At 43.4% G+C, this 18495-nt stretch overlaps 1 protein-coding gene across 1 annotated transcript; it reads right to left on the reverse strand.

Annotated features, from left to right (window-relative positions):
• Positions 1-271: 271 nt before the first annotated feature.
• POU2AF2 (POU class 2 homeobox associating factor 2) lies at positions 272-14692 on the reverse strand. The gene is made up of 5 exons (XM_058194345.1): positions 14683-14692; positions 11383-11492; positions 5827-5869; positions 3625-3908; positions 272-676 (listed from the first exon to the last, which is right to left on the reverse strand). The coding sequence occupies exons 1-5, from the start codon at positions 14690-14692 to the stop codon at positions 272-274; spliced, it is 852 nt and encodes a 283-aa protein (XP_058050328.1).
• Positions 14693-18495: the final 3803 nt, after the last annotated feature.

Genomic DNA, 18495 nt, shown 5'->3' on the forward strand with positions numbered 1-18495 from the left:
GCAGTACCCTTCTGCTGGAGTGGGGAGGGAATGGAGATTTTGCAGTATCCTTCTTCTGGAGTGTGATGGGAATGGAGATTTTGCAGGATCCTTCCCCTGCCACACCCACCAAGCCACACCACGCCCACCAAGCCACGCCCTCAGAACCGGTAGCAAAAAAAATTGGATTTCACCACTGCTGTGAAGGCTCTGAACCATCTTCCAACTTCAACCTTTGTAGCGGTGGCTTACACAAGACATAAACGAAGTCTTGGCTGGCTCTGCTTTCTGCTCAGTAGGTCCTTCGTTCCTCGTAGATCCCCCAGAGAGAATTTGGGTCTTCCTTGGGCCAGAAAGAACTGCTATCTTGGAGGGTAGCTGTATCTGAAGACTCCTCGGATGATCCTGGAAGCATCTTGAGCCCAGGGAGGTCATTGGCTGCGGCGGCCATGAAAGAGGAGAAGGGCGAGTTTGAAGAGGCAGAGAAAACAGCTGGGTAGTGGACATCTTCCAGAGGGTGGAAGGAATAAGACTGGATTCCAGAGAGGGATAAATTCCAGTTGGGGTTTCTGCAGTGGGAAGCTGTTCCTGGCTCATGAGTGGAAAGGCTGCTGGAGACTGGAGCTATTTGGAGAGGTTCTGGACATGCTTCCAACTGTCCGAGGTTGTCCGGCACAGATGGCTCCCAGGTGTCTCTCTGCTGGAGGAAGAAAGTGGGATGCGTTTAATGATTCCAAAGGAGAATTAGCTTCCCTGCAGAATGATCAGCAGAGGCCACAGAGAGAAAAATAAAGTCCTACACTTGGGTAAGAAAAACCAAAAGGACACATATAGATTGGGTGAAACCAAGCTTAATATCAGTGAGCAGAGTCTTAGTGGACAACCAATTAAATAGGAGCCAGCAGTGTGCGGCGTCAGCCAAAAAAGCCAATGCGATCCTAAACTGCATAAACAGAGGGATTCAATCAAGATCAAGGGAGGTACTAATACCACTCTATAAACCCTTAGTAAGACCACACCTGGAGTACTGCCTCTAGTTTTGGTCACCACACTATAAAAAAGATGTTGCGACTCTAGAAAGATTACAGAGAAGAGCAACCAGGATGATAAGGGGACTGGAGGCTAAAACATGTGATGAACAGTTGCAGGAACTGGACCTGGCTAGTCTAGTGAAGAGGAGGACCAGGGGAGACAGGATAGCAGGCTTCCAATATTTGAGGGGCTGCCACAGAGAGGAAGGGGGCCAAGCTATTTTCCAAAGCACCAGAAGACCAGACAAGGAATAATGGATGGAAACTGATCAAGGAAAGATTCATCCTAGAAATAAGGATAAATTTTTTGACAGTGAGAACAACCAACCCATGGAACAGAAGTTGCCTTCGGAAGTTGTGGGAGCTTCATCACTTGAGACTTTCAAGAAAAGATGGGACTGCCATTTGTCAGAAATGGTGTAGGGTCTCCTGCTTCAGCGGGGGTGGGGGGGTGGGGGGGGTTGGACTAGATGACCTATAAAGTCCCCTCCAACTCTGTTAATCAGCATTCCACGCCTGGCCTCACGGTATAAAGAGATACTATTTCTCCCGTCTCTGCTTGGACAGAAGAAGCAGGATCTCCAAGATACTCTCAGCTTTCTTACATCAAGAAGCACATCAAGATGGTTCTCGTGGAAGAACCACCTTTGGAATGTCAACGAGAGGAACCACAGTTTGAAGTGTACATGAAATTCTGCACTGCATTTTTGTAAGCACAGAACGTGGCTCCTGGAGCAGACTTTTAACACCTCGAGATCAACCGTCATTGAATGCAACCTACTTGTAAAAAACAACAACCCAGGAGCTTCTGATCGATCGGTTGATAAAAATAATGTGCTTTGAAAAGCAAAGGGAATGTTCTTGCTATCTAGTCTGTAAAGTATTGGATCAATAACTGCTTTTTTTTTGTTTCTTTTCTACCTGAGCCACATGAAATGGATTCTGGTCTTTCTCCAGAAGCGTCTGGCCCGATGTTCACCGCACACAATTTGCTCTTTGCTCTACTGTCCAACAACCTCATTCTTTTCAATGAATGGGCCCACAATTCAGGGTGGGTATTAGCCCTGGGTAGCTGTTGTGGCCTGCCAGCGGCCAGCAGAGCTGGTAGCAAAGTCGGACAGTGAGGGGGCTGGAGAAGGCTTGGACGATGGCTCTGAGTCAGAGGCAGAGAGGGGGCCAAGGCCATCTGGTAGTTCTTTGCTGCCTCCGGAGTCTGACATCAGTGAGGCAGAAGAACAGCATGAGCCTGTTCCCAAGGTGCACATGCGCAGAGCTGCCAGGAGACAGGAACAATTAAGGAAACAGGGTCGACTTGGGAGTAATGATTGGCCCCTCCCATAAGACATAAAAGAGAAGGGAACGGGACGTGAACTTTTGTAGGAAGCAATTAGTTCATCTGGCTGATTCAAGATTTGAAATGTCTGTTTGTGACTCTGTGCCAAGTGTGGCCTTGCCCTGCGCCTGGAAATTAGCTCTTTGGCAGCGTTCCACATGAGATAGCTGGGTGTTGATAACCTTCCTCTGAAAGACTGTTTATCAAGCCTTGCGGACTGTAAATGAAAGTAATTTACAGCCGTATGAATTCAAGAGGTTTGCCGGGACTAGGTTTGTGCTGTTTAATTTCTAAGGAAGCCTAGGTCAGAGCAGTAGCAAACAGCTGAGTTTGTGAACTGCCTGCCCTCTGGGATTTAATTGTGTACGATTTGCACAACAGTGGGTCTTTCCTCCTTGCTCCTAACCACAGTTCAGATGTGCCCTAAAAGCATCTCCCCCCCACCACCCGCTGCTTTCTGATGAGTATCCCACAAACACAGTGGACTCTCATCTCCAACCTAGAAACGAGGCACCCTTGAGCTATGGTTAGCTGGACTGGATGTTAACGTGGTCCTTTCCCTCTTCTCGGACACTGTCAAGGTGTGTAAAATTGGGCCATCTTTGTTAACCATCATCTCGGTTAAGTGACGCGACAATTTGAAATGGGCAACCGATGTTGGCAGGACAGGAATCAGTGATGAAGAGCAAAATGTCAAGCCGTGATTTTCTTCGGCCAACCATAGAATTGAATGGGGGAGCTTCAGCTCAGCAAGAGGGAGAGGCCTACAGACTGAGCTGAGAAGATGATTAGACTGGTGGGCTCATTCATTTCGAAGGAAAATGAAAGCACGGTATGATTTAATACAGTTTGAGAATCCTGTCGAAATGTCATTTAGTGGCGCTGTATAAAATTCAGCTCAACCCAGGGCATTCAGTCATGTGACCATTGGATGTCCAGAAGCGTCTCTGGGACCAGCATGGGGAAACAAAACTACTTACACCCCTAAGGAAAATGAGGGGAACTGTTTCAGGGTTAAACTACAGCTGTTCTCCCAAGGTTCATAGGAGTTGTCCATCTGCTCCAACCGTCCCTGTCGATGGTCAGAGATAATGGGTATTGTAGAGTGTCAATTTTTGGAGAACCATCAGGTTCTCAACTTCAACATGGATTATTATTATTATTATTATTTAAAATTGAGCTCCAGTGTTGGTAGGAACTGAAAGATGGACTGAAACACAGTGGACTTGAAAAACAAAAATTAACCAAGGTCTCCATTTAACCCCGTTGTCCTCTACTTACACTGAAATAATGAGCTGAATCGCTTGGGAAGGATGATGTTGAGTTGCCAAGGACAGCGGAGGTTCCAGAGGGGTTGGATCCGGCCCGTTGGTCCACATACTGATCGATTAAGTGGGCATCCAGAGACAAAGAATATCCCTGAGTTGCTGGGGAATCATAAGCCAATGACTTGGGTAGCAAAGAGGAAGCGTAGACTTCGCTGGAAATATCTTTGCTGTTGTGTAAATCCACATCTGTCGCCAAGGATCTTCGAACGCCGTAATAACCGGATGTTGTGGGAGAACCTTTGGAGAAATGGATGACCAGGGTGTGGTAGAGATGGGAAGGGAAAACAGGAATATATATATATATATATATATATATATATATATATATATATGTATGTAGGTCTTTGGTTGTTCGGGTTTTCTCCCGTGTAAAGTTGGAAGTGTCTTGGCGACGTTTCGACGAAGTCTCATTCGTCATCTTCAGGCTTCAGCCGTGCTTCTGGTTTGCTCCCAGAAGCACAAAGCTGAAGCCTGAAGATGACGAATGAGACTTCGTCAAAACGTCGCCAAGACACTTCCAATTTTACACAGGAGAAAACCCGAACAACCAAAGACCTACATACAAACACCCGTGAAAACCTCAGAAAATATATATATATATTCCCAGATATATATATATATATAATATATATATATATTCCCAGAAGCACGAAGCTGAAGCCTGAAGATGACGAATGAGACTTCTTCGAAACGTCGCCAAGACACTTCCAATTTTACACGGGAGAAAACCCGAACAACCAAAGACCTATATATATTTGACGAAGTCTCATTCGTCATCTTCAGGCTCAGCTTTGTGCTTCTGGGAGCAAACCAGAAGCACGAAGCTGAAGCCTGAAGATGACGAATGAGACTTCGTCGAAACGTCGCCAAGACACTTCCAACTTTACACGGGAGAAAACCCGAACAACCAAAGACCTACATATATATATATATATATATATATATATAAAGTTAGCACCCACCCCTCTCCTAGAAGAATGAAATATTCTAGGAGATATTAAAAAGGCAGAATATTTCCCCTAAAAGAGAAATAAAAAACTTAACAGAAACAGAAACTCAGCCTCAGCTCCCTGCCCCCAGCAGATATTTTGGTGCCAGCCTATCTACAAGACAAAAGACCTTCACCCTCAGGACCTAATAGGATTAGCCCTCTACCCATCTAGCAGCAGAACTTACCACTTGGCAACTGGAGATATTACATCAGCCCAAGGTTCCACCATACTTGATTCAGACAAACATGACTCCACATGGGGAGTCTGAATAGAATACAGACACACACACACACGTTAAATTTATATTTACTGACAAAGAAATAAAGGGAGACTAGTCTAGATCTATTTTAAGCTATTGAGCTCTCATCAGCTAGCCATACCCTTCTGGGATTCGAATGCAAGCAAGCCCAGGTTCAAATCCCAGAAGGGTATGGCTAGCTGATGGCTGTAAACCGCCCTGAGTCCTTCGGGAGAAGGCCGGTATATAAATTAAATAAATAAATAAAAATTAAACCATCTTTCTAATCCACCTCCATGTTTCCGGTGTCTTTCTCCCCACTTGGAACTGAACCCAGATGGACGTTTCTTCCAACGTATAGAAACTATTAGAGTGTGCCATAACTTTGGAGCTGTCACCAAATTAAAGAAGCTTTTGGTGGTTGGTCAAGGACATGGGTCGGCAACCTTAAACACTCAAAGAGCCACAAAGGCCCTAACCGGAAGCCCCCATTTCAGTTATGGAGCCAACCAGAAGCCCGGTTCCCTCATCATAGAGTCTCCTCCTAGCCTGGCGTCCTTTTTCCTAACCGAAAGCCCTATCAATTGTGGAGCTGACTGGCGACAGGGAGCCGCAGCAGACGGATGAAAGAGCCACGTGCGGCTCCAGAGCCGCAGGTTGCTGACCCCTGCTTAAGGACATCTAGTCAATTAATTTATGAATGTGATTGGCAGAATATTCTTGGGGCAATAAGGTTTTGAATGATGGGTGCATGTTTTTTGTAAGAGGGATTCCGGCGAGGCATGTTTCACCTTGCGTGTGAAAACGAAGAGGGAATTTCTTGCTTAACGTGAGTTGGATCAGGAGTTCCACCTTAATGGAAGCTTAGTTTTTTCTAATAGGCAGAACTGGGATAGAGACGTAGTTATAAAAGTAAAATACTTACTGGGCAGCGTAACAAAAGATGGTTGAGAACTCACAACGCTTCCCTGAAATGAAAACACAACAGTTTGAAAAGGAATTTGGGCTAAGTGTGCCCAGCAGCTAAGCCTACAAAGAGTGCATTGCAAGCCAGAATAGCTGGAGCCACGTGACACGTTAAGCCAATCATGAACAAAGGACATTGTAGCTTAGCGTGCTACCTGAACTTGGGTGTCATAAGGCGCCATCTTAGGTCAAACAAACCAAAAGTTTGTATACCTTTCCAGGTATAGACCAAACTTGAGGTTTCTGATTTGCAAATTCACGCTTCAAGCCAATAATCCTATTAGCAGCATGATGCAAGTAATTGACCCGAATTGAAATGAAATCCTGTTTATTGGGCTTTCTCAGCTCCACCCTCTAGTGTGTTCTAGCTAGCCAAACCTGCCTTGGGAATCCCAGAGCTCAGAATGTCATGGGAAAAAATTCAAGGTATGTTACACCAAGGCTGTGATGAAATCCAAATTTTTTCACTACCGGTTCTGTGGGCATGACTTGGTGGGGGTGGTGTGGCTTCGTGGGCGTGGCTTCGTGGGCATGGCAGGGGAAGGATCAGTAGTGGGATTCAAATAATTTAACAACCGGTTCTCTACCCTAATGATTTCTTCCAACAACCAGTTTGCCAAACTGCTCAGACAGTTAACAACCGGTTCTCCCGAAGTGGTGCGAACTGGCTGAATCCCATCACTGGGAAGGATACTGCAAAATCTCCATTCCCACCCCGCTCCAGGGGAAGGATACTGCAAAATCCCCATTCCCTCCCCGCTCTGGGGCCAGCGAGAAGTGGTATTTGCCGGTTGTCCGAACTGCTCAAAATTTCCGCTACCGGTTCTCCAGAACCTGTCAGAACCTGCTGGATTTCACCCCGTACCAAGGTAAAATCCCAGAAGCTGACTTTTATAAAGAGAGGATTTTAGGATTAGGGTTAGAGGATGGGATAACAAACAATGGATGGAAACCAATCATAGAACCAGTCTAGGATTGAGAAGAAATTTGGGAACGATTGGAACAACTTGTCTCCAGAAGTTGTGCGTGATCCATCACCGGAGGTTTTCAAAAAGGGATTGGACAACCATTTGTCTGAACTGGTAGAGGGTCTTCTGCTTGAGCAAGGGTTGGGCTAGAAGACCTCCAAGGTCTCTTCCAACTCTGTTATGCTGCATTTTATATATGTATCTAAAAAAGGGTTAGTTTACACTAGATTTCGCTGCTGTGTTGAGATCCAGATCCCTACATATTCCAAGAATAAGAAGCTAAGCCAAGCTAGTTTTTTTGGCCTAGATCTTCAGAAAGAATGATAAAAAAAGATGGCGCCAATCTCCTTTCACAACTAATTCAAGGACATTCTTTATTTTAGTTTTCCAGTTCATCAATTAAATACAACCCAATTGCCCTGAATAGCAAATGTTACCATTAGTTTCCAGCCAGGCGACGTAAAATGCAACCTCCTTCAGTTTGCATACTGTAAACAGGAGTTTCCTGCCCTAGCGAGCAACCAAATTTAGAGGTCTGCATTTGAATTAAAATTTGCCAGTGTCAAGATTAACTTTTGGTGACCAACACCCAGCTTCCACCTGGACATCAGGTAGTCCATGGAAATTAGCTCATGAGAGCTCATGGCTGTTACCAGCGAGATGTTAAAAACAGAAAGCACACCTGAAGATTGGAGGGTGAGGAGCGGGTGGAGAATCTCAGATGCCACCACAAAACACCACCTTGGTGTAACTGTGACAGATGAATTGGAAGACATTTGTACAAGGTGTGTTTCTTTAGGAGTGTTTCTCCACCTCAGGAACTTTAAGATGGGTGGACTTCAATTCCCAGAATTCCCCCAGCCAGCACGCTAGGAGAATCTTTTCTTAAAAACCTTCAATGATGAAGCACCTACAACTTCTGGTGGCAAGCTGTTCCACTGGTTAATTGCCCTCACTGTTAGGAAGTTTCTCCTTAATTCCAGATTGCTTCTCTCCTTGATTAGTTTCCATCCATTGTTTCTTGTCTTGCCTTCTGGTGCTTTGGAAAATAGGTTGACACCAGTGGGTGAAATCCATTTTTTTTTATTACTGGTTCCATGGGTGTGGCTTGGTGGGCATGGTGTGGCTTGGTGGGCATGGCTTGGTGGGCATAGCAGGGGAAGGATACTGCAAAATCTCCATTCCCACCCCACTCCAGTGGAAGGATACTTTAAAATCCCCATTCCCTCCCCACTCCTGGGGGAAGGATATTGCATAATCTCCATTCCCTCCCCACTCTGGGGAAGGATACTGCAAAATCCCCATTCCCTCCTCATTCCAGGGGAAGAATATTGCAAAATCCCCATTCCCACCCCACTTCTGGGGGAAGGATACTGCAAAATCCCCATTCCCACCCCACTCTGGAGCCAGCTAGAGGTGGTATTTGCTACTTCTCCGAACTGCTCAAAATTTCCGCTACTGGTTCTCCAGAATCTGTCAGAACCTGCTGGATTTCACCCCTGGTTGTCATCTTCTTTGTGGCAACCCCTTAGATATTGGTAGACTGCTATCATGTCCCCCCCCTAGTCCTTCTTTACTCTAGACAAGCCAAACCCAAATCCTACAACCATTCTTCATACGTTTTTGTCTCCAAGCCTTTAATCGTCTTAGCTGCTTTTCTTTGCATTTTTTTCCAAAGTCTCAATTTCAGCAATTTTGAGATGCATGGACTTCAACTCCTAGATCCCAGCCAGCATGCTGAATATCCTGGACATTGAAGTCCACATATCTAAAAGTTGCTGAGGTTGACAAACACTAATGTAGGACATCAACACCCAGGATTCTCTTTCATGCTGGCTGGGATTTAGGAGCTGAAGTCCATACATCTCAAAAGTGTTGAGGTTAAGATATTCTTCTGGTGGACCAAGCATGAAAGCTTTCTTTTTGGAGTTGGATATCATGAGAACATCTGTGAAATGAACCTAGATTGTACGACTTCATTTTAATCTTGGACTAAAACTTGCCTGATCTGTTGCTTTGTTCTTCATTATACTTCTATTCCTCTAACTCAGTCTTTTTCAAATTTGGCAACTTCAAGACTTGTGGATTTCAACAGCCAGACAGCTATGTCATCCTTATTATGTAGTCATAATAAAGAATGTGAAGATTGACATAAACTCTTGCAAAACCAAGCAACCAGCACAGTGATTTCTTTAACTGGTCATTTCCCCAGGCAAACACAAATGGATTTGCAGGATCCAATCTGGGTCGGTCACTGGGACCAGAGGTTTTGTCTTCTGAGCTTTCGGAGGCCACAACTTCTCTCTAGCAGAGCAGATTCCTAAAGATGGGCTAGACTGCAGGAGTCTCCAACCTTGGCAACTTGAAGACTTGTGGATTTCAACTCCCAGAACTCTGGGAGTTAAAGTTGGTATGTCTAGTTTAATAAAACTTGGTATGTCTAGTTTAATAAAAAAAAGGATTAGGGGAGACATGATAGCAGTATTCCAATATCTCAGGGGTTGCCACAAAGAAGAGGGAGTTGGGCTGTTCTTCAAAGCACCTGAGGGTAGAACAAGAAGCAATGGATGGAAAGAAACAACTTAGAACTAAGGAGAAATTTCCTGACAGTTAGAACAATTAATGAGTGGAACGACTTGCCTGCAGAAGTTGTGAATGCTCCAACACTGGAAATTTTTAAGAAAATGTTGGATAACCATCTGACTGAGATGGTGTAGGGTTTCCTGCCTGGGCAGGGGGTTGGACTAGAAGGCCTCCAAGGTCCCTTCCAACTCTGTTGTTGTTATATTATAAAGCTTGAGTCCAAAAGCTGGAAGACAAAACTTCTGGTCCCGGTGACCGACCCAGATTGGTTCCTGACACATTATCCTCGGACACATATATTCTGCCTTTATTCGTGATCAACAAACTTCACCAGCATGCTGGTCATGGATCATCAGAAAGATCTCACACAATTCTGCCATCTGGTATGTATGGAAATCAAACTTAAGAGATAGCAAATGGCAGGATTATTGGGAAGACAAAAAGGCCAACCTTCGACAAGCCCAAATAGTGTTGCATTTGCTCACAAATAACAGGTACACACCCTAATAATTTCCAATCCAGGCCCTGAACGCACCTGTTGCAAGGGGATTTTTTTGCTTTGCTAAAACGGAGGGTGTGTTCTTTTCCAAAGATAAGTTCAGAGGGACGAGCCAGTTCCTTCCTCCTCATCTCGGCTGTGTTCGTGCACCTGCTGTTTGCTCACTGTTTATTGTATCTCTTCTACAACAACTGTATTGATGCCTGCACGGATAGAGCAACCAACTTGGGCAGAAGGCTCTCTGTGCAAATAAGGAAGCAGCTCCCTAATTTTTGGGGTTGGGGAGGTCCAACCAACCAGAGTGAAAAGTGATCACAAAGATTGCACATCAATTATCATCCCCGGGTAATCCTCAAATTGCAACAGGTTGTTTAGCAACCGGTCAAAGTTCTGATGGACCTACCTGAGAGCTATGCACAACCTAGAATTGACGTTCCAATGGTTGACAGACACCCGGGTGGCAACCTGGCTGCATTTATGGAGTCACATGACAATGTTTTATGACGGTAAAACCGAAATTTCTGGTTTTCCGCAAAACAGCACCACAAACCATTGGTTCATTTAATGACTGTCATGTTGAACGACTGCCATAAGGAATATTAGAAAATCAGGTATTGTGAAATATTATAAAATATTATAAAATCTAGTGAAGAGAAGGACCAGAGGAGACACGATAGCAGGGTCTCAATATTTGAGGGGCTGCTCCAGAGAGGAGGGGGTTCTCCAAGGCACCTGAAGGCCAGACAAGGAATAATGGATGGAAACTGATCCGGGAGAGATTCAACCTAGAAATAAGGAGAAATTTTCTGACAGTGAGAACAATCAACCCATGGAACAGAAGTTGCCTTCGGAAATTCTGGGAGCTTCATCACTTGAAACTTTCATGAAAAGATTGGACTGCCATTTGTCAGAAATGATGTGAGGTCTGCTGCTTGAGCAGGGGGGTTGGACTAAATGGCCTATAAGGTCCCTTCCAACTCTGTTAATCTGTTACATCAGATTGGTTTAGGTGACCGGCCCATTTTACAACCACTGTGGCATATGACCATGATAGGGAGGCTCCATTATGGTTGTAAGTCAAGGACAACCTCTATAATGTTGCATATTGTTCAGCCAGCACAGCTCCTACTAAATGCTACTATAGCCATTGGTCCACGTTAACTCTTACAACATGATTTTTTTCCCCTCAAAAGTTGCCCTAGATCAGCAGTCATCAACCTTGGCAACTTTAAGACTTGTGGACTTCAACTCCCAGAGTTGAAGCTGGCTGAGGAACTCTGGGAGTAGAAGTCCACAAGTCTTAAAGTTGCCAAGGTTGGAGACCCCTGCCCTAGATATTAAATGTAAAATGCATATGGCAGATATTGAGTCTTCCTGCCTAAGCAACCTCCATTTTTAGCCATGGTTAAGGATTGCTGCATCAGAACTGGGTTTTGGAGAAGGAAGGTAAGAAATGGTGACTTACACTTCGCCGTAAGCTGCTTGTTTGCCTTGAGCGCTTTTCAGCCAGCAGGTCCTTCACCGTGTGTTTGACACGCACACCTTGATAAACACGTTTGCCGTAGTCTGCGGGGACTAAAGAAGACAAGATACGTGAGAAGGAAAGGAAGGAATCTCCTAAGGGATGCCGAATAAAGATTCAACACCAGAGGTGTCCGACCTTGGTGACTTGAAGGCCTGTGGACTTGAATTCCTCCTGCTGGCTGGGGAATTCTGGGAGCTGATTTCCACAAGTCTTCAAATTGCCATCCTCGAATCTACACGATTCAAGGATGGCTCTCTGCTCCAGGAGCTAATGCAACCTTGTATGTTAGTTGTGAGAATAAAAAGAAGTAGAGTAAGGCTACATGGTTTGTTTGTTCTTTCATTCATGGATCGAAGGTGCCATCAAGCCCAGGGTCAACAGGTCAAGCTTGGGTGGATGTTTTGTGTTCCAAGGGGATTGATTAATTGAGCTATATCCATTCAGAGGCCATAGAAACCTTCCAATCCCCATCTTGAAATAACTGGGGATATAAATACAGTGGAGGGACTGATGTTCAACCAGGATTAAGCCATCCTATAATTAATTTGCTCTTGGTTTAGTAAATGAAAGCTAGCTAAGAGGAAGCAACTATATGACAGAGTCTAATGTGCAGATTCAATTTTTGTTTCATGTGAATCAAAAATCTCTTCCTTCAACCAGGATGGAAAACATTTTGCTAATTTTTCAAGAGTTTGGGTATTGGCTAAATTGAACCAGGCTGGATTGTTTTTCCCTCCTGGCTGAGGACAATGTAAGTCAATCATTGTTGTAACCAAGGCCCAAGTAGTGATTACCAAACACAATTCAGTCCTGAACAAACTTATTTTATTAAAACAGCTGAGAATTACTTCATTCTCAGCTTAGTCCAAAACAAATTCTTCATAAATAGTCCTTTGGCCTTATCACCAACCTTTGTTATCTTTGGCAACCTGCCAAAGGCTTTTCTTAGCAAAACCCTCACAAAGTTCAAGAGATGCTGACAAGAAGCAATGGAATCAATGTTGCTTTTCCAAAAAGAACCCAATGGCTCATTGCTGCTCTTTTAAGCCTTATGGGAGTGGCCAATCATCTTCTGGCCTTACTCCCTAGTCATCCTTTTTGTTTCAGCTGCTCTTGCTTCTGGCAGCTCTTCATATGCATGCACTAGGAACAGGCTCCTCCTGTTCCTCTGCCTCTCTGCTGTCCACCTCTGAAGGCTCCGGAGTCCGCGCATCGCTCCTAGATGGCCCTGGCTCCATCTCTGCCTCTGATGCAGAGCCCTCGTCCGGTCTTCCCCTGACTCCAGGACTGGCCTATCATCCTCCCCAGCCTCCTCACTGTCCGACTCCACTGCCAGGTCTGCAGGCTGCTGGCAGACCACAACAATCATGTAATTGTTAAATGAATCCAGTTTCCCCAGCAAAGCTGGCTGGGGAATTCTGGGAGTTGAAGTCCACCAGGCTTAAAGTTGCCAAGGTTGGAGACCCCTGGGCTAGGAAGTCCACAGATGGGGATCCCATGACCCTGGGACCCTGCAACCATCGTGAATACATGCCGATTGCCAAGCGCCCAAATTTTGATCATGTGACTGCAACTACGATGGTCCTAAATGCAAGAACTGATTAGAGATCACTTTTTTTTTTCAGTGCCGTTGTTAACTTCGAACAGTCACTACATGACGCGTTATAAGTTGAGGGTTCCTCGTATTTTTCCAAATATCATTCCAAAGTGGAAACGATTCCCCCCCCCAACTCACAGAAGCGCTTCCTGAATCGTTGGCAGCCTTGGCTTTCACCAGATGCTTCTCTGTCTATTTTGCTGCTATGTGGGGACCATTCTAATCTCATTCCACTTGAAATAATGAAGCAGCTTCTTTTATTCTGCCTTTGGAACCGTGCACAATAATCATCTTCATTTAACAACCCCATCATCCTTTGCAAGGCCTGGAGTCTAGGCAACTGAATGGGGTTAGCTGAGTGTTTTCATGGCCGGATGCCCTTCCTGTTGCCAATGCGGAGTTTTGTTCAGCAGATTTATGCTCAGTGTGCCCAGAGAGAGAAATAGCTGCCTCTACCTAGGATCGAACTCACAGCCTCCTGAGAGTGAGGCGAGAGCTTTTGGAACTGTGCACAATGCACATTAAAAAAACAAAACAAAAACAGAGTTGAAACCTTGACTTCTGGATTTATACCCTGAAGACACCCCCAGGCTCACTGAAAGAATCTGCAGAAGTAAGAAACTGCCTAAAGGGAACTTTCAGCCAGATGTTATTTGAAAATCCATTTAATCTTTTAGGAAACAATGCAACCACAAAACCTGAGCATCTTCCAAGCTCAAAGAAAGTGTCCTATGGAGGAAATTCTTTGATCTTTTGTGCATATGACCTACCCTTCCAAACATAGATCTTTTTTGTACATGGATGTTTTGTGCTTTTGTTCTTTTATCTATCTATTTATTTATCTAGCATATGGCATTTATTTAGCGTTTTGTTCGGCTTAGAAAATAGGGACAGATTAATTCTTCAAATTGGGCGTGGTAATCCATAGAAAGCCTTTTCAAGATCTACTACAACGGAAGGGCTAGCCATCGAATCTGTAGATCACTTCTATCCCGATTTTGATCTAAAGTGATCTAAAAAGGCAGCAGAAACCCCCCTCCCCTCCTTAAATAAAATGTTTGCAGGAATCAGTTGTGATCAGAAATAACTATGCATCCCAGTCAATACAGAGAATAAAAGAAAATCCAAGCAATCTGTTTCCTGGTTTGTCTGGAGCTTAAGTCAGAGAGCGAAGCTGGTTAAAGATTCTGTCTTAGAATAAAACTGCTTCTGGTTTTTGTTTAAATAAAACGAGTTGGAAATCTCTTGTCTTTTCTTCAGTCCTGAAGGAAAAGGGTTCCTTTCCCCCGTCTCTCCCTTTAGTCAGCTAAGATGCACCCATCCAAATACAAGAATTTTAGGAAACTTTACCACCACAGATTGTCTGAACCGTTTCAATTGGCAGGATTTGAAATTAAGATTTTTCCTGTCTTTTTGGTTCTGTGGAATTAACCATCTGATGCTGATAGTAAATTTCCTCACCTGGAGGTTCTATTTCTGAGGCATGCTTTTGAGGGAGGCAATGTACAGGCAATTCTTGATTTAACAATCTCAATTGGGGGGAAGAATTTTTAATGCTAAGCAAGGCCTGATTTTACAAACTTCTATGCCGCTGCTGCTAAGCAAACTAATACACACATCAGGTGGATCAAATCAATACTTACCAGTTTCCATGCTCAAGATGGATTATTTCTCTCTCTTTAAATTTAGCAGAATATTTGAGGAAATCAGCCTTCATGGACTTGGATGCTGCTGCAGAAGACGCTACCTTTCAGCTAAACAGAAATGGCTTTTTCCGCAATTTTAGAAGACATCTCCGAAATGAGTTCTGTAGGATTTGTATAAATGCAAATCCTTTGATGTCTGTTTAGATGCAATTTGCATAGTCAGCGAGGAGCAGGGTGAAAAGGCGCATTCACTGAGCCAAAATGCATAATTTTAGGAGCAAGAGGACAAGAGAGGATGGATGGATGGATGGATGGATGGATAGACAAATGTTCATTTTTACAAATAAACTCTTGCTACAGGAAAATGTTAAATCAAGAATGTTTAAGATTGTGAGGAGTCCTACAATTACTTGCTATTTTTAATCATTAGAATGGATATTGAGTATTTGCAATTGTCAAAAGACTGCTTTATAGCTAAATAAATGTTCTATGTTTTGGTCTGGATAGCTTACAATGTAATCCAAACTTCTGTGGATACTTATTTGTACCCTATGACTATCATTAGGTGTTGTACCTTAGAATTCTTGATGAACGCATCTTTTCTTTTATGTACGCTGAGAGCATATGCACCAAGACAAATTCCTTGTGTCTCCAATCATACTCGGCCAATAAAAAATTCTGTTCTATTCTATTCTACAATGCAGAGTTTTTTCCCATTTCCCATTGTCCTTTAGTTAGAAAGCTGTTCCTTAACTTCATTTCAATCTATTTTATAATCATAAGAACTCTTAGTAAACTGTAAATAACAAAAGGAAAAAAATCCTCAACTATATATTGCATTTATACTTCTGTGCATTCCATTGCATAAGCTTCTCTAGATAATTTATAGCAAGCCTAAAAGTTACTCGGATACAAAGTAATATTTTCAAACAAATACATACGTTAACATAAGACACAGACTTTACAAATGATTTTTTTTTAAAAAAAGATCAAAATTCCTCCTGGATGAAATTAAAAATACAGATAGATTACAGTAAACACAAACTTAAAATGAAATTTCATGTGCACTCAGAGTTGATTCTGGATGCACCTTTCCATTTTAGCATCATTTTGGAAATCAAATATATCTTTAAAGATTTTGGAAAAGGTTTATTTTGTTTGGATATTTCATACCGCTATCAATTGTTATTTTTATTTTATTTATTTATTTGTCAAACACAACAGTATATATAAGTATAAGCATGAAATAACCATACGAATTGGATATAATCAAGGGAACATTAGGACAGGAACGGTAGGCATGCTGGTGCTCTTATGCACGCCCCTTACAGACCTCTTAGGAATGGGGTGAGGTCAATAGTCTTTGGTTAAAGCTTTGGGGATTTTGGGAATATTGAAAAATATTGAAAAATATTGATTGGATCTCACTTTGGTCATCTTTAGAGTAGACTAATTGGTATCAGACAGGGACACGGTGACTCAGGGGCTAGGACATTGAGCTTGTCGATCGAAAGGTCGGCAGCTCAGCGGTTCGAATCCCTAGTGCAGCTGTGTAATGGGGTGAGCTCCTGTTACTTGTCCCAGCTTCTGCCAACCTAGCAGTTTCGAAAGCACGTAAAAATGCAAGTAGAAAAATAGGGACCACCTTTGGTGGGAAGGTAACAGCGTTCCGTGCACCTTTGGTGTTGAGTCATGGCGGCCACATGACCACGGAGACGTCTTCGGACAGCGCTGGCTCTTCGGCTTTGAAACGGAGTTGAGCACCACCCCCTAGAGTCGGCAACGACTAGCACAGATGTGCAAGGGAAACCTTTACCTTTAATTGGTATCAGCCATGGTGGTGCAGTGGTTAGAACGCAGTATTGCAAGCTAAAACTCACTGTTCACTGTCAGTTCAATTCTGACCAGCTCAAGGTTGACTCAGCCTTCCATCCTTCCGAGGTCAGTAGAACGAGGACCCAGATTTTAGGGGGGGCAATATGCTGACTCTGTAAATCTTGATTGCAATCAATCAATCAATCTTGATTGCAGAAAATATGACTTCAGTAACAGAGTTGTTAACACTTGGAACACACTACCTGACTCTGTGGTCTCTTCTCAAACTCCCAAAAGCTTTAACCAAAAACTGTCTACCATTGACCTCACCCCATTCCTAAGAGGACTATAAGGGGCGTGCATAGGTGCACAAAAGTGCCTACCGTTCCTGTCCTATTGTTTCCTTTCATTGTATGTGCTTGTATATAATGTTGTGATAAAAAAAAATGCTTAGAGAGGGCTTCTCTGAAGCAGTATGTAAGTCTAATTGCTATTGCTATTTTCCATGCTGTAATGGAGAAATGCAGTTTGCAGAAGTTTTTTATTTGTATTTATTTGTCAAGCATGTATTTTTTTTTTAATTTGAATTTATATCCCACCCTTCTCCGAAGACTCAGGGCGGCTTACATTGTGTTAAGCAATAGTCTTCATTCATTTATATATTATATACAAAGTCAACTTTTATTGCCCCCAACAATCTGGATCCTCATTTTACCTACCTTATAAAGGATGGAAGGCTGAGTCAACCTTGGGCCTGGTGGGACTTGAACTTGCAGTAATTGCAAGCAGCTGTGTTAATAACAGACTGTCTTAGTCTGTTGAGCCACCAGATTTTATGACAGATACAAGTGTAAACATAATTACATATACATGAAAAGGATACGAATAAAAGAAAACATTAGGAGAGCGACAGTAGGCATGCTGGTGCTCTTATGCACGCCCCTTACAGACCTCTTAGGAATGGGGTGAGGTCAATAGTCTTTGGTTAAAGCTTTGGGGATTTTAGGAATATTGAAAAATATTGAAAAATATTGATTGGATCTCACTTTGGTCATCTTTAGAGTAGACTAATTGGTATCAGACAGGGACACGGTGGCTCAGGGGCTAGGACATTGAGCTTGCGATCGAAAGGTCGGCAGCTCAGCGGTTCGAATCCCTAGTGCTGCTGTGTAATGGGGTGAACTCCTGTTATTTGTCCCAGCTTCTGCCAACCTAGCAGTTTCGAAAGCACGTAAAAATGCAAGTAGAAAAATAGGGACCACCTTTGGTGGGAAGGTAACAGCGTTCCATGCACCTTTGGTGTTCAGTCATGCCGGCCACATGACCACAGAGACGTCTTCGGACAGCGCTGGCTCTTCAGCTCTGAAACGGAGATGAGCACCACCCCCTAGAGTCGGCAACGACTAGCACAGATGTGCAAGGGAAACCTTTACCTTTAATTGGTATCAGCCATGGTGGTGCAGTGGTTAGAACGCAGTATTGCAAGCTAAAACTCACTGTTCACTGTCAGTTCAATTCTGACCAGCTCAAGGTTGACTCAGCCTTCCATCCTTCCGAGGTCAGTAGAACGAGGACCCAGATTTTAGGGGGGGCAATATGCTGACTCTGTAAATCTTGATTGCAATCAATCAATCAATCTTGATTGCAGAAAATATGACTTCAGTAACAGAGTTGTTAACACTTGGAACACACTACTTGACTCTGTGGTCTCTTCTCAAACTCCCAAAAGCTTTAACCAAAAACTGTCTACCATTGACCTCACCCCATTCCTAAGAGGACTATAAGGGGCGTGCATAGGTGCACAAAAGTGCCTACCTGTCCTATTGTTTCCTTTCATTGTATGTGCTTGTATATAATGTTGTGATAAAAAAAAATGCTTAGAGAGGGCTTCTCTGAAGCAGTATGTAAGTCTAATTGCTATTGCTATTTTCCATGCTGTAATGGAGAAATGCAGTTTGCAGGAGTTTTTTATTTGTATTTATTTGTCAAGCATGT

Source organism: Ahaetulla prasina, chromosome 9 (assembly GCF_028640845.1).
Source record: "Ahaetulla prasina isolate Xishuangbanna chromosome 9, ASM2864084v1, whole genome shotgun sequence".
Taxonomy (NCBI): Eukaryota; Metazoa; Chordata; class Lepidosauria; order Squamata; family Colubridae; genus Ahaetulla; species Ahaetulla prasina.

Coding starts and splice junctions, on each gene's coding strand:
- POU2AF2 (XM_058194345.1), bottom strand. Junction 5,870..11,382: donor CAAGCAGCTTACGGCGAAGT/GTAAGTCACCAT, acceptor TTTTCATTTCAG/GGAAGCGTTGTGAGTTCTCA. Junction 3,909..5,826: donor ATCTTTTGTTACGCTGCCCA/GTAAGTATTTTA, acceptor ATTTCTCCAAAG/GTTCTCCCACAACATCCGGT.